Source organism: Coffea eugenioides, chromosome 11 (assembly GCF_003713205.1).
Source record: "Coffea eugenioides isolate CCC68of chromosome 11, Ceug_1.0, whole genome shotgun sequence".
NCBI classification, from domain to species: domain Eukaryota; kingdom Viridiplantae; phylum Streptophyta; class Magnoliopsida; order Gentianales; family Rubiaceae; genus Coffea; species Coffea eugenioides.
The window spans coordinates 27,268,728-27,284,932 of NC_040045.1; the positions used below are offsets into that span (position 1 = coordinate 27,268,728).

The window sequence follows — 16,205 nt, forward strand, 5'->3', positions numbered from 1 at the left end:
GCATTCTACAATTACAAAAAACTCTAAAAATGGAAAATTTTCATATTTAAGTTAAGCTGTTGGCATAATATTAACTAAGAAACTATATAATGACCAAAATTAAGCACTTACTAGTTGTACAAAATGTTTATTGTATACAAAGCAATTAGAAGTTTATTGTGCATTCTACGATTACAAAAACATTGAAGATAGAAAATTATCATATCTCAACTAGCTTGGATTGTAATAGTAAGATGAGGATATTTTTTATAAATTTTTCAAACCAATACATATAACAAAAGTGGAGCAAAATATATACTCAAACATTCTCATTTGCATACAACAAATTTTTATCAATTTCTGTAGTTGTAAAGCTTTTTCGTTAGTACTTTGTATAATTATCAATAAATTTTTTAGAGTTTTCTTAATCAATATAACCTAATTTAGTGAATTTAATCTTCAATTTAATTTTTTGTCTTCTCATTAACTATCTATAATTTTGTGTCTTCTTATTAATTGTGATTTTCTTCTAAACCAATATGTATCTAAAATATAATTAACTTGAATTATCACTATATAACAACACAATAATTGGATGTAATTTTGACACACATTATAATTGGAGATATGGGAAACGACTGGTAAATATAGTTATAAATGTGCAGTCTTTAGTTTTAATTACCAACATTTTTTAGATGTAATTTATTGAAACTTTTCATTTTCTATTAATTTCATGGTTAAGAGCAATAACTCTAATTAAAAGGCGTGCAATGACTCTAATTAAAAGATATGAGGCATAACAAAAATGAAGATCAAAATATTCTTATATTCTCTATTACCAAGACTCATCACACATTTTATAGTAATGATAATGATAATGACGTGAACTAACTGGTAAAGGACCTTATTTCTTTCAGTTGGTTAAGAGCCGGTGGTTGCAAGAGCAAGATGTGCTTTAAGTGAGAATGTCCTAAATTATATGGAAAGTAGAATAGGAGTTCTGGAATTTCTCTTTTAAATATATATATATATATATATTGTTTATTTTTTCAACGGTCAAGGGTGTTAAAAATTAGTTTTTGTCTTTTTTTTGGGGTACGCACTTGTAGGAAGGAATTTGGCACCTTTATTGCACAAGCTAATGCCCTCACATTGTCCAAATTTTCCTCATTAAAAACGAAGACTGTGGTAAGGACAAGTTATTGGTAGTAAAAAATCTAAATCCAATTTCAAATTACCTATAGAAATTGAGTTTTTTGCCAAAATAACACTCTTGCTAAAAAATATTCCCAATGTGATTTACTTTCAAAATTTATTCCCATAACAATGTTATTATTGCCATCTAGTTATCCTGATTGCCATATATGATAATAAGAAAGAAAAGTTCTAATCTAGTTTATCGTTTCCAACATAAACTAAAAATTTAAATTTTTTTTATTATAGAGGCACAAGAAGATTGCATTACTTTTATAATTTCCTTATAATTATTTAAAATAAATTCTACCATTATTGACATTGCTATTATTGGTCTCTGAATTTTTTAAAATGTATCAAACCTATTGCATATATTTTTTTCGAAAAATAAATTTTAAAAATACAAAAATTGCAACAAAAATTTCAATGAAAATTGTAAGCAATTACAAAAACTTTAAGGCTATCATATTTGTTTGTGTTATCCTTCCTATTCCTTAAAAAGACGAGAGAATAATTTTCATTTGCCTTGAGATTATCGATTCGAGAAGCATATTTTTTAGATGCTGTTAATATAAATATTGGCTTCTTAGAATTACGTTTGACAAGGGAAAGATAATGAAACAAAAAAAAGGCAGGAAGATTTAGAAAGAAAATTGGAGAAGATATTATATAGGAAAGAGAAATGGAATATACCTTTATCTCCATCCTAGCAAATATGCAGCCTAAGTAGCAAAAAAGGATCATAAATGTAATAAATTTTAAAATTAGGTTACTTTAGGTATATGTTTTGGAAAAAGAGTTATTTTGGCAATAAACTCTATATAAATTAGACGCAATCAATTCTAAAATAGGAAGAAATATCCATATCAGCAACAATTTGAACTGTTTTGCTATCGCCCACGTAGATATATCTTTCATTATCATTAGACTTTCGATAATTTAGACAACCTTGCATAGACACATCGATGTGAGTTGTTACATCAGAATCTAACCACCATAAGTGTCTAAGTATCGATATTAAATTAACTTCAAAACAAATCAAATTTAGAAGCATACCTTTCTTAGCACATCATGCATGCTAGTTGGTACAATACTTTTTTTTATGTCCTTCAATTTCATAGAAGAAACAACTATTCTTTCCCTGATTAACTGATTTCTTTTATTGTTTCTTTTGTGATGCAACACTTGCAGTATTTTTATCCCTTTTCCTCTTAAGTGCCTTGCTTTTATTATTAGTGGTTGAGACCAGATGAGGATTCTTTGTCTGATCTTGTTTCAATATTTCCGCTTCCTCTATACAGTGTGAGATGAACTCATTTAAAGACCAAGTCTCTTTTTGACAGTTGTAACTCACCTTAAATTGGCTAAACTGTGTAGGAAGAGATATTAAAATCAAATGCACTAATAACTCTTGAGAGAGTATTAATTTAAGTGCATTTAATTTTGAAGCAAGATGAGACATCTCCATGATATACTATCTGATTTTATCTTTACTACTATATTTCATTGAAATTAGGCGTGTCAAGAGCGCACTAATTTCAGTCTTTTCATTCTTGACAAACCTTTTTTCAATGTCTTGAAGGAGCTCTTTAGCGATAACTGTTGCTTCTGACATTGTTTCTCTTAATGCTTCCGAAATGGCTTTTTTAATGATTATCAAACACAAGCGATTTGATCTCTTCCATCTTTCCTTATCCCTCTTTTTATTAGAGGTACTCTGATCTGTAAAAGGTGGGGGAGAATTATCTTTTAATGTAAGATCGAGATCTAATACTCCAAGTACTATCAAGAGATTTTCTTTCCAAAATTTGAAATTTGAGCCATTCAGCATAGGAATATTATTTATGTTGGTAGCAATATTCGTAAGATCATTTGCAACTAAACAGAAAACAGAAAATAATTAAAACAATCTCACATAAATCAAAATAATAATAAATTTAAATAATGGTAACCCCATCTCAAGATACTAATATTCCATCAATATTTTATTTTTGGACAAAAATATTAACTTCTAAGTGATAACTTGGCACAGTAATAAACACTGATAATAATAACATATTAAAAAATAAATTTTTCTTTGGGCCAATTTATAATTCACATGTAAAAAAAATCGAATAATTATTATGTGTTTATTACCATAAGTGCACATGCAATTTTGTTAAACATTGACTTTCCTTTGGGACGGTCAATATTTGCATAATTACAAGTACTAAACTAGTTATATTCTAGAATAAATTAATTTTCACAAAAGAGGTCACTTTGGTGGCATATTATTTCAATTAATTTATTTCAAAATATATAATCACACTAATATTTAAATTTAAAATTATACAAAAATTTTGATCAAAGTTAACTTTGGTTAACTCTAATCAAACGTGGTCAAACCAATCAATTGGATCAAGACTTATTGGACCAAAAGTCCATATCCATGTCTTGACCCAAATTTATCATTCAGGCCCAAAATTTTCTTGAAGTGCATAAATACCTTATAAAACTTATATATTTAGTGGGTCAAACATATGAATTTTGTAAGGCTTAAATATCTTATTTAACTTTATTATGGTTCATTTAAATTAGAGAAACCCTAATAACCTTAACATAAATATAAGCATATTTATTCTTAAACAAAGAAACAAGCCAAAGAAAATACAAATCACAGCTGAATCAATACAAGATAAGCGGTGTACCCAAGATATGAGACATAAACCATGTAATCTTAAAAATAAAATTAACTCACAATTGGATCCTTAAAAATCTCTGAAAATAAAGGGAAAATAAGATAGGGCAGCAACTAGATTTCCTGTTCCTTGTTTGTGAATTCTCCGGTGTGCATCAAAACAGATTCTTAATAAATAGTGCATAAGTTCGGGAACACAAATATATAAGTCCTTTTAAACTCGAGTGGAAGTGTAAATTCACGTTCAAATTTGGGCAAAAGTTGCTGGCTAGATCAGCTTTCAAGACAACCATGCATACTTTATTGAAAACATAAATTGGACGGTGACTTTATCGCATGAATACGACAGGAACGTTACCAAGCATTGGCAATTAAATTACAGTAAACCCGCAATTCAAGATTGTTAACAGCCGTGCAATTAAGAAAAAAATAATTGTAGTTACATAAAAACTTGAAAACTATATGATTTATCAAATCCGTATTATTTTTCAATAATCAACCATATCCTGCTCTGATATTACTTAATGCTCTGATATTACTTGTTAAGGTAGTTGTTTATATTTAAACTTTGGTGAAAACCATCACCTATTAAATCTTAAATCTATATGGTGATTATTAGAAATAAATTAACAGTAAAATTGCGCAAGCATACCTGGATTTGTGTTGACAAACTGGTGCTTGAATTTCTAGAAATTTTGAGGTGATCTTTCAGGACAACAAGTATTTGCCAATCTTTGAGAGACCCCTTTAATTTCTTTCTGGTATCTTTCGTAATTTCTCTTTGGTATCTTTTTTGACGATGTGATATCAGGAAAGAGCTTTTTTGTGGTACTAGAAAATACGACAATAAGGATTCCGTATAACTTGGGGACCATAACCCTATTTATAGATAACACTCATGTTACTCTTTGGATTCCTATTTTAGTCCATCATAGAAATAGGAAATACTTTTAAATCTCTATACATTAAAGGCACACATCCTATTATATACTTTAAAGGCCAAATTATATTTGATCACTTTAATTGGATTTAACTTTATTTGATAGTTTGCAATATATAATTATTCACATATAAATCCAACATTGGATTAGGGATCCAACATTAGAAACCTAACCTAGGTGAAGATGAGGAAACTTGAGGTCTTGATCTTGTAAGAGTACTCTGAGGTACTTAAGAAAGTCTTCATATTCTGGTCTCATTTGTTCATTTTTTTCATTTTTTCCTAGTTCATAATCAGTATCCAAGGCATCGGTTAGGCAGATATCATGTCATGATCACAGATATTGTTGATGAAAGACCAGATCGTTTCATTTCTTAACCACTAAATCATGCAAATATATGAGGTCACTCAAGTGAAAGCAGAGAAGATTATATCGGCCTCTTGGGGTATATTTTGGGGTGTACTAGAATTGAACCAAATGAACAAAGTCATGCAAGTTGATAGGAATTCAACACTGAAATTGATTGCCCAGAAATTGAAGCTCTTATTTGTCTCATACAGAACCATTTTTATCAAAAAAAAATGAAGGATTAACGATTGATACCTCACAAAATCATTTCTGAATTGCAATTCAGAAACTGAAATTCCTAAACTTCCATCTACGGAACAGAAAACAAAAGCACTAGACGTATCAAAAGTCGACCTCCAGATTGCAGAAAATATCAAAAGCATGCTTCTATTGTTCAGAATCCACTGAATTACTAACCATTAATTCAATTCTTATCCTCGGGAGTCAGAAACAGCCTCATTCTTCGAATAGGAGTCCTCAAGTACCATTCCACCTCAATTTTCTTGGGCGAAAGTTCGCGGTACTTTGCAAATTGCTCTCTAGCTTCTTTCTTCCTATGAAGCAAAGTACATATCACCCCTTTACAAAAATAAGGCCTATAATCACTAGGATCCTGCCTTTCAAGTTCCTCATAAATCCTCAATGCTTCATCCACATTATTAAGCAAGAATTGTACCTGTGCCAAGAATAGCATAAGCAATCTCTCTTCCTTCCCCTGCTTCTCCTGATCAACCACACCCTCTGATGACTCCCTGATTTTTTCATCTAAGCACTTTACATGTTCCTTAAGTGCAGACAAGTCCACCAACAATGAAATCTCAAACATTGTCAAGACAGAAGGCAGATCACCCTCCGGCAAAATAGGCAACAGAACTTCTATTGCTTCTTGTGTATTCCCCATTTCATTCAATAGTCTTGCAGCAAGAAACGGCCAATCTGTGATTTCTGGCTGAGCTGAGGTTAACTTGTGCAATATATCCAAGCATTCTTTCTTCTTGCTAGCCTTCAGTTTCTTCTGAAGCAAAGTTTTCAAGGCCTCAATGGCCTCAGGATTCAGTTTCTGATGCAACTCTGATTCCAACACAGCCCCAGTGGCCTCAGAGTTGGATTTCTTTAAGGGTTGAAGAACTTCTTTGAAGACTCCAATGGCATCAGAAATGTTTTGCTGTGATGTTGGAGTTGGTGGAAATGGAAAAATTGCTCTAGCTGGTTTATTGAACTTCCCAAAGGACCCAAACACGGCCACCGCAAAAATGACAGCAGCAGTGGTGGTCTTGAGGGTGGAAATGAAGGGGTTTGGAGTGGAGGAGGAGTTAGAAGAAGCAGAAGAGGCATTGATGATCATCAACTTCTTGCTGTGAAGGGGCTTATAAGAATGAAAATGAATTTGCTTCCTCAATATTGGTAAAGATGGGATTGAAGTTGGCTTGATCATGAGGAAGGATGATGATGCTAGAGTTGAACTTGAGTCCATAGCTTCTCTGGGGGCTTTGGATTGAGGTCTGAGGTTCGGTTATCTGTGAATGTGATGTAAAGTTTTAAGGTTGTGGGTTGGCAGTATGAATTGAGGAAGAAGGGAGGAAGGCAGGACCCAGGAGTGGATCAGCTCAGGAAGGAGGGATTGATTGCTGGATCTTCTAAATTACATTAATAATCAGCATTGCACATTTGTTGCATTAATTAATCAATTATCAATAAGAAATCCTTAAAAGTACTCTTAGCATTGGTGTATATTCCATGATCATGATATAACAATATGGTGAAAGTCTTTCTTTCTTTACCTTTTTGTTCTTTCAAATTAATCTTTTATGCGCTAACGATGTACACACTATGAATAAAAAAAAATTAATGTAAATTTGAATTTAAATTTTAAATTTTAAATATGTATCAAGTATCTAACCATGATAATATATGCACTATCAATACATATAAGATTTTTTTTGGAAAGCAGTACATACAAGATTTACTTTTTCTAATGACAGTTACATGTGCACTTCATATATTTACAACTACAGTTCCTGTAATGGGAGTAAGAAGGGGAAGGGGCAGAAGGGGGGGGGGGGGAGATATTGGTGGGTGACATGTCAATTGACTTACTTTTTTCAATGTTTCGCTTAGTGCTCTGAAGAACATAAGGCTCAGCGTTCGTATACACAAATTTCTCCATTAAGAGGAAGCCTCAGAAGGTACAACAGCTTCCTTAATTTAGAGGTTGTAATTACCATATACTGAAGTTTTAAAGATACCTAATGAGCATTAGATTAGATGGTAATGCACTAATTCATTACACCAAATAACCAATTTGCACATTTTGTGCACTTTACCTCCCTCAACCTATTAAATAAGCATTTTGCCTCCTTGTTTGATTTTTTAAGCTAAAAGTGCTCTTGCTACATTATTTTGATTTTCTTTTGTTTATTTATTCCTTTATTTTTTTCCTTTCCGTTACTTTCTTTTCTTTTTTATTTTTCTTTTTTGTACTTCTCTCATGTCACTGTGTCTGTCACTTTTCTGTTAGTGTAACTAATTGTATGCTTATTATACTGTTGCACTTTTCTTTTATTTATAATGGCATTCTTATTTTTATTTATTTATTTACACTATTAGGTAATTCAAGACAACTAAATAGCATGAGAAACTAATATATATCTACCATAATCAAAAGCCTATGTGACTAACAATTTGGCTATCTAAACAAACATCAGCAAACTGAAACTTTAAATTACTTATGCATAACTAACATTAACTTTCTTATAACATTGAATTTGTAATCACTATTACCTCTACTAATGAAAAATAAGAAAAAGGTAGAAAAAATTAAAGAATAAGTTAAAAGAGAATAAAAATAATATATAGCTAATAATAGAAAAGAAAAGAAAGTAGTTGATTAATGTGACAGCCCCACCTTCCCCTAGGGCGTACTCCAAGGGTTAGCGAACTGTCTGCCCAACTCTCGCCGGAACTACTAAGTCGAAACACACGTAAACCCTACTGAACGTGCAATAGAATTTCGATTCTTTCCAACAGATACAGGAAAAGTACACATAGTTGGAGAAACATGCATTTCAATTAATATGTGTAACCATACGCTTGCATAAATATAGACATTGGAGTCTTTACAAAGCCAAAATACAGTTAGGGTTTACTATTACAGAGAAGCTTAACAAAAGAATAGCTATAACTAGTTCTACTCTTTTTTTCAAAATCATGGTTCCAAAATATTATTCCCTGTAAGGAAAACAAAGATAATAGGGGTGAGCTTACGCTCAATGAGGTACCACAAGTACAAGCAGCCAAGAATTACAAAAGTACAATTGTACTCAATCAAATATAGCCATCAAATATAGAAGAATGAACACAACAGATAAACAAAAAGTAAAAGGATACAGATGGCTCTCAAGTGCCAATTTCCTCTTTTGCATCACCAGAGCTTGATTGAGTAGTAGTTGATACTCCGTCAACTTTCAAGGAAGTAACCAGTCCAGTAGAGCACCACTTTACACCAAATTCCGTCCACCAAACATACCTCTTATCGGCTCCGAACACCTCAACAGGAACAGAGGTGGTAATACTCGAGTATATCAGGAATCCAGAGTTTCCAATACTCAAAGATTCCAAAGAAACAGGCCTCCATGGTTTGTTAATTTTTCTCAACCAAGCCCCTTGCTGGCTCAATTCAATTAACTACCAATGGGGTTGAGCTCAGATTTAACAGGAAGGTCGTTGGATACAAGCCTCCAAACGACATCAGATCATGCACAAGTAACAGATTCAGATGTAAACAGGAATACAAGAACCAAACAAACAGGTGAGAGAGCGAGTGTGATAAAGTATACCCTCGTCTCATTCAAAATAAACAGAGGTCACAGTCATTCAAGTCACAAATTGCAAGTACAAGTAAACCAATTAAGCAACAAGTCATGCGAGTGGTACACTCACTAGATCAAGCAAAAACAACTTCAAAAGTTTCTTCCCGAAGTACGCCCTTGATCACCGGCACGTCCTAGAACAATCAAGGAAAAACAATTGAGACTCGACTCCAAAACCTAGTGAGCGGAGTTCACAAGCGAGACTCGGTTACGCGTCATAGGTCTATCAAAATGAACCACTAATGCAAAGAAAAAATGCGGTTTCGGAGTGAAAAGGTAACAGTTGGTCCTAAAGACACAAATGACCCCAAAGCCCTTCACTTCTACCCAAAAATCATACCTACAATGATTTAGCAACTCCAAACTTAAAGTGAGAAATGAAAGTAAAAATTGTTCCAAGAAAACAGAATTTTCCAGTTTTGCGCAACACTATTAAAAAAATCATATCTCAAGATTGTTAAGTCTAAAATTGACACAAAGGGTTACAATTTCCCAGAAGACACATTTGTCAGATTCAGTCCACAAGTTAGTCACATTCGAGCCTCAAGTTGCTGCTTCATCCAGTAAAAGACAGAACAGGTATGCAATTTTAGTCAATTTTGAAAAATCACAAATATTTATGGGAATTGAGAAAAAAGCTAAAATTTTTATGGTTGATAGTACTCTGACTCTAATTTCAAACGCAATAAACGGAACTCAATTCCGACTATTCTACAACAAGATATAGTAGATTTCCCAAGACTGCCCAAGGTTTCCTGCGGACAAATTTTCAGTAGTGCCTCCTTTGTTTTTACTAAGTTTTTCCAGCCAATTCAAGACTTCAGTTTTACCACAAAATAGCGTCAACTCAAGCATATACATATCAAGCCAACAACCTACCAAATCAAGCATGTAACCATCACCTACTCAAGCTAGCAAATGAAACCCTAAACTGAAATTTCGACTCACAAGCTGGAATTTTCTATAGGCAAGTTACACTAACCTATAAACACTAGATATTTCACATATCAAATCTAGTAAATCATGGCTAACCCTTAAACTTCATATATGGACATAAAATTCTCCAATAAAACAGAAAATTTCCATAACACCACTTCAAGCCATCATATTTCTCATAAAACTACATATTTAGTAACCTTAAACCACTAATATGCAATTATTAGAAGCAAAGAGGGATTTCTTGGCAAGTTATCTTAGAACCACTAGAAAGATGGTAGCTTAGTACTTTCCCCTTAAAAATCACTTCACCAACTCCTCTAATACTCCTTAGTAAGCAACTTTTATGGCGTAGTTTGCAATTTTGATGGTTGGAATTCAAGATTGTAGCAAGAAATTGATGTGCAAGATGAAGTCTTCTCTCTCTTTTCTCCTCTCTATGGTTCGGCCAAGCAAGAAAGAAAAATGGAGGAATTTTGGTCGAATTTTGAGTTTTAGTAAAGTTAAGTCATATTGGTCAAAGTCCAACACTTAAGGGTTTCATGACACTTGGTCTTTTCTAGAGTTTTCTCCCATTTCTTTGTCTTCTAAGACTAATCTATCTAACTCACCTCTAATTATCTCCGAGCATCTTGTCAAATAACATCCCTTTATGCAAAACTTCACCTAGTCGTCAAAATTTTATTGCACTTAACGCACTAGTGGGTCCCACGTCCAATATACACTACTAACGTCACATGAGCTAACTTATTCTAAAAAAATGATTTAAAAACTATACTCACTTATAAAAATCTCTGAAAAATTAATATAATAAAGTAAAGTAAAGAAAATGCATGCGAAAAAATAAAATAAAGTAATATAAAATAAGGAAATTTTGCGGATCCTCACACTTATATGATAGAAAGGAGAAAATTTTAAAAACTTAAAAAATGATCAAGTAGACAAAGGTCAAAAGGGAGAAAAAAGAAATAAAAAATGATTAATATATAATGGGGACTTTATCCTAAAACATCACATAAAAAGTAAACTGCCAATTTATTGAGTTTAGAAGGGTAAAGTACAACTAAAGATAAAGTACCAGGGGTTTTAGGGCATTTAACAGTTTTTTATTGTCCTTGTCGAGGCATTCTTGGACCTTAGCATTTTGGTCTTTGTGCCCACGTGTAGCAAGTATAAACAATGGTGTATTATAAAGTGTAGAATTTGCAAAATGTGCTTATTTTCTGATTTAACAATTTTGTTCCCATTATTTGTTCATACCCAGTGGCAGAATCAGAAAAAAATTCTCAGTGGAGGTAAAAGCAATACTAAAATTTTTTACCTACTGTTTTTTTAGTTTTTTAAGCAAAAAAATATTCACCAACAAGTTGAAACAAAAAATCTTTTTTTTGCTTACTTCAAATAAAATTTTGTGGCCCACATATCCTTATAGAATATTAGTTTATGAATTAACTGATGCGGATACGGGTGTGCAACAACTTCAATCTTGGGTCAAGGATCCTTTGGTCAACATTGGTGGTCCGATGACAAGATCAAGATCCAAGAGGGTGAAGGAAGCTTTACAAGGCTTGATCATTCACCATACAAGCAAGGAACAAGCTAAGTTTGAAGATTTGATGGACCATGAAATTACGTTGTTCACTTGTACGTTTGAAGTGAAAGAATGATCTCATACTTGTTAGCTTAGTTGGTAGTTGTCTTAAAACTGCCTAGTTTAGTAGTTGTTAGTCGTTGAGTATTTTATTATTTATTGGACCTTATCGGGAAGCCTTAAAGAGCTAGCTATTTTATTACTTATTGGGCCTTATCGGAAAGCCTTAAAGAGCTGGCTCTTTATGCGGACCGAATTCCTATTTCAGGTTTATGTGGGCCGGATTTGCCCTAGTTTTTAGCCTATAAAAAGCACCTATTGTATGAGCGAAAGGACAGATGATTACAACCAGAAATCGTGAGGAATTTTCCTTCAAGTTCTTAATCGAACTTACTCTTGAATTCTTGAGTTCATAGCTTAGCATTCAAATCAGACTTTATCGATTAGCTTGTTTCCTAATCGTGGTGTCGCTTCATCCATCCTTATTTGCTTAAGGTTGCTGATTACCTTTGTGTGTCAGAGGTCTTGAATTCATGAGAACAATCAAGTTCAATTTCTATTGGGAGAAAAAATCCAACTCTGATAATTACAAGGTTGGGAGGTTCTAGGAGGGTCTTCCCCTAGGGTTGCTCATCAGTTGGTAATCAGAGCATCAGGTTAATTCTCTTTTAATTGAAGTTGTTCATATCTTGCTAGTTTGTGTCTTTAGTAAAAAAAAAAATAAAAACTGTAGCGATTACTGTTCATCGTACTGTAGCGTACTGTTCACGTTACTGTTCACCTGAGTAAAAAATAAATAAATAAATAATCTATTTGGGTGTTGTCTTTTTGTGTTTTCTGTCCAAGTTCTTGGATTTGTTGTACTTGTGTTTGAGTTGTTAGGGTTTAAAGACAAAAAAAAAAAAAAGAGTCACGTACCTTATATTGTTTTAGTGTCCAAGTTGCTAGAATATTGCTGAAATTTTCTTTTGAGTATTGCTGAAATTCTGTTTTGCCTATTTCTTGAGTATTGGTTGTTGTTCTTGCAAACCCTAAACACCACAACGTAATTTGGGAAAGTTCTTGAGCTTTTTGAACAAATTCTTGAAGTTCTTGGACCACGAAGTCTTGTTTTGAACGTTCTTGAACAATAAATCAAGAACTAGGGTCTTCTTGAAATTTGCATAACCTTTTATCCGTTTTCTTGAACTTGTTGGTGTGACCTGAATTTGTGTTCCTTGAAGAGCCGAAGCAAAAAAAAAAAAAAAAGAAAAAAAAACGAAGAAGAGAAGGAATCGGCTCTCACACAAAGGAAATCAAGTATCCCAAATCTTGAGTTTCCAATTCTTGATTGGTTTTCAATTCTTAATTAGTTTTCAAATTGATTGGTTTCCCAAAACTTGAGTCGCCAAATCTTGATTGGTTTCCAATTCTTGAGTTCCCAATCTTAATTGAATTCCAACAACCCCAAGCGACCTAACCAGACCCCAAACACCCCCAAATCAGTTTCCAAAACCAAACCTAAACCGCCACAAACACCTTAGCCAAACCGCCTTTGAATTCTTGGGTTTCTAAAATCGGTTGAGCTAGTCTTTGCGAGCCGATTTCCCTGAAATTTGAGGACTGATTCATACATTATTTGAGCACTCCAGAAGCACCATTTACCCTCCAAAGTACTGACCAGAAACTCAGCAAAACAACAGCTCAAAAAAAAAAGTTTCAGTTTCGGGTAGAGTTTTTCTAAGATTTACAAAATTCTGCTTTGTGTCTTGTTACTTGCTTATAGAGTCATTAATTCTGAAATTTTTGAGAGTTTGAGTTGTTTTTAGAATTTCGAGAAGGAAAATTGAGAGTGAGTGTGTTTTCTTGAGTGATACACGAGTGCTTGCAAGGTAGACTAGGATACACTTGTTTTACAGGTTGGACAATATGTCTCAAGAGGGGAACATGCCTGAGCCGTCTGAGACCGACGTGTCACTCAAACTGGTGCTCCAAGCTCTTCAAAAACAAGCGGAGAGACATGAATTTGCGATGACACAAATATCCGACAGGTTGGCTGCCATTGAGATGCGAGGTACGGGAGATACACACCATAGGGTTTCGAGTGTTCAGAGTGCTGATCATGAAGCAGATGATGAGAGATATCATTCTAACGCCTCCTTTCGATCAAGGAAAAGCCAAAGGGGAGCGAGGGAAGGTCGAGACCGACCTAGGAGAACCGATGACAATCTTGGTTCCATCAAGACCAAGATGCCTACCTTTCATGGGAAAAATGATCCTGAATCTTACTTGGATTAGGTTAGACGAGTTGAGCAAGTGTTTGAAATCCACAATTATTCTGAAGAGAAAAAGGTGAAACTTGCAGCTATTGAATTTCAAGATTATGCATCTATTTGGTGGGAGCAAGTATGTGCCACAAGGAGGAGAAATAGGGAACAACCGATTGACACTTGGACTGAAATGAAGCAAGTGATGAGGAAATGATTTGTACCCTTCCACTATACCACAGACTTGTACAATCGGCTCCAACGACTCACTCAAGGTTCTAATTCGGTTGATGAGTACCACAAACAAATGGAGGTAGCAATAATAAGGGCCAATGTACAAGAGAATCCGGAAGCAACCATGGCGAGGTTCCTTAATGGATTAAATCCTGAAATTAGGAAGAAGGTTGAGCTTCAAGACCACTTTGAACTTCAACAAATGGTGTCTTATGCAGAGAAGGTGGAAAAGCAAGCCTTACCTCTAACGACACCTAGTGGCCGAATCACTACATCCTCTTCCACTCCTTGGAAAAGAAATCAATTGCCAACATCCAATGCTTGGCCAAGGCAAGGTAATAGAGAGAGGGAAAACAAGCGGATGGAACAACCGTCCCATCCGAGTGTAACTTCTTCTAAACCAATCCCGCGGCCAACTCTTCCAGGGGCAAATACATCCACCAACCAGCCAAAGGCATGTTTCAAATGCAAGAGAATTGGCCACCTCATGGCTCAATGCCCTAACCGAAGCATCATGTACATGAATGAAGAGGGAGTGTGGCAAAGCGAAGGAGAGGAGGAATATGCAGACATGCCACCGCTTGAAGAAGAAGGGAAGGATGATGACATGGTTGAGATAGAGAAGGACCCCATAGCACGAACTATGATGACCATGAGAGTGCTTAATGCACAAGCTCAAGAAGATGATCTCCAACGAACCAACATTTTTCATACAAGATGCAAAATTGGAGATGAGGTATGTCTTATGATCATTGATAGTGGCTCTTGTACTAATTGTATAGCCGCTGATTTTGTGGAGCAAAACCACATTCCATGGACTTATCACCCTAAACCATATAGATTGTCTTGGTTAAATGATGGGGGGGAAGTCAAGGTGACCAAACAGGCCTTAATTATTTTTTCTATTGGTCGATACAAGGACCAAGTTTTATGTGATGTAATTCCTATGCATGCTAGTCATGTCTTGTTGAGGCGTCTTTGGGAGTATGATAGACAGGCTGATCATATTGGACTTACCAATAAGTATAAGTTCATTATGGACAACCTCAAAATCACTCTTTCACCCTTGACACCTACACAAGTGTATGAAGAACAATTATATTTGAGAAAAGGCAAGCGAAAGAGACAAAGAAAAAGCCGAATGAGAGAGAGAATGAGGGGGAAAAGAAAGTAGAGGCCAAATTGAGTGAAAAAGAAAATTCGAGTGGGAAAAAAACTCAGTGAGGCCGAGAGCTTGAAAGTGGAACAAAGGAGTTTTTATGTAAGTGTGCGTGAGGTAGGTAGGGTTTTGAATGCACAAAGTCTTCTCATAGTACTTCTGTACAGGGAAGCTGATTATTCTTCTTTTTACACACTAGGCCTAACCGATTCTCTTCCTAGTGCAATCTACTCTCTTTTGCAGGAATTCAAGGATGTGTTTCCAGAGGAACTACCGAAAGGATTACCTCCAATTCGAGGCATTGAATATCAAATCGACTTTGTTCCTGGAGCAATTCTACCAAATCGACCAGCCTATAGAGCAAATCCGGAGGAAACAAAGGAAATTCAAAGGCAAGTCGACTCCCTCCTTGAAAAGGAACAGGTTCGTGAATCTCTTAGTCCTTGTGCAGTTCCAGTTATCTTAGTGCCTAAGAAAGAAGGGACTTGGAGAATGTGTACAGATTGTCGTGCAATTAATAAAATTACTGTTAAGTATCGTCATCCTATTCCTAGGTTAGATGATATGTTAGAAGAATTGCATGGAGCAATCATTTTCACTAAAATTGATTTAAGATCTGGTTATCATCAAATAAGGATAAAGGAAGGAGACGAATGGAAAACTGCTTTCAAAACAAAGTATGGTCTTTATGAGTGGCTTGTGATGCCTTTTGGCTTAACAAACGCTCCAAGTACTTTCATGAGATTAATGAACCATGTTTTAAGGCATTTTCTTGGGAAGTTTGTTGTTGTTTATTTTGATGATATATTGATATTTATCAAGTTTTTAGATGAGCATGTTGAGCATTTGCGACTTGTTTTAAGTGCCTTGCGTGAAAATAGGCTAATGCTAACATGAAAAAATATGTCTTTTGCACTCCTGAAGTTAACTTTCTTGGATATATTGTTGGTGCAAATGGCATAAGTGTTGATCCCGCCAAGGTAAAGGCCATCACGGAGTGGCCGACTCCAACCAATGTATCTCAGGTAAGG

General features: G+C 34.5%; 1 protein-coding gene across 1 annotated transcript; it reads right to left on the bottom strand.

Annotated features, from left to right (window-relative positions):
- Positions 1–5,563: 5,563 nt before the first annotated feature.
- LOC113752163 (protein SLOW GREEN 1, chloroplastic-like) lies at positions 5,564–6,613 on the bottom strand. Its single transcript, XM_027296294.1, has one exon. It carries the CDS (start codon positions 6,611–6,613, stop codon positions 5,564–5,566), a length of 1,050 nt encoding a protein of 349 aa, XP_027152095.1.
- Between the last annotated feature and the right edge of the window lie 9,592 nt (positions 6,614–16,205).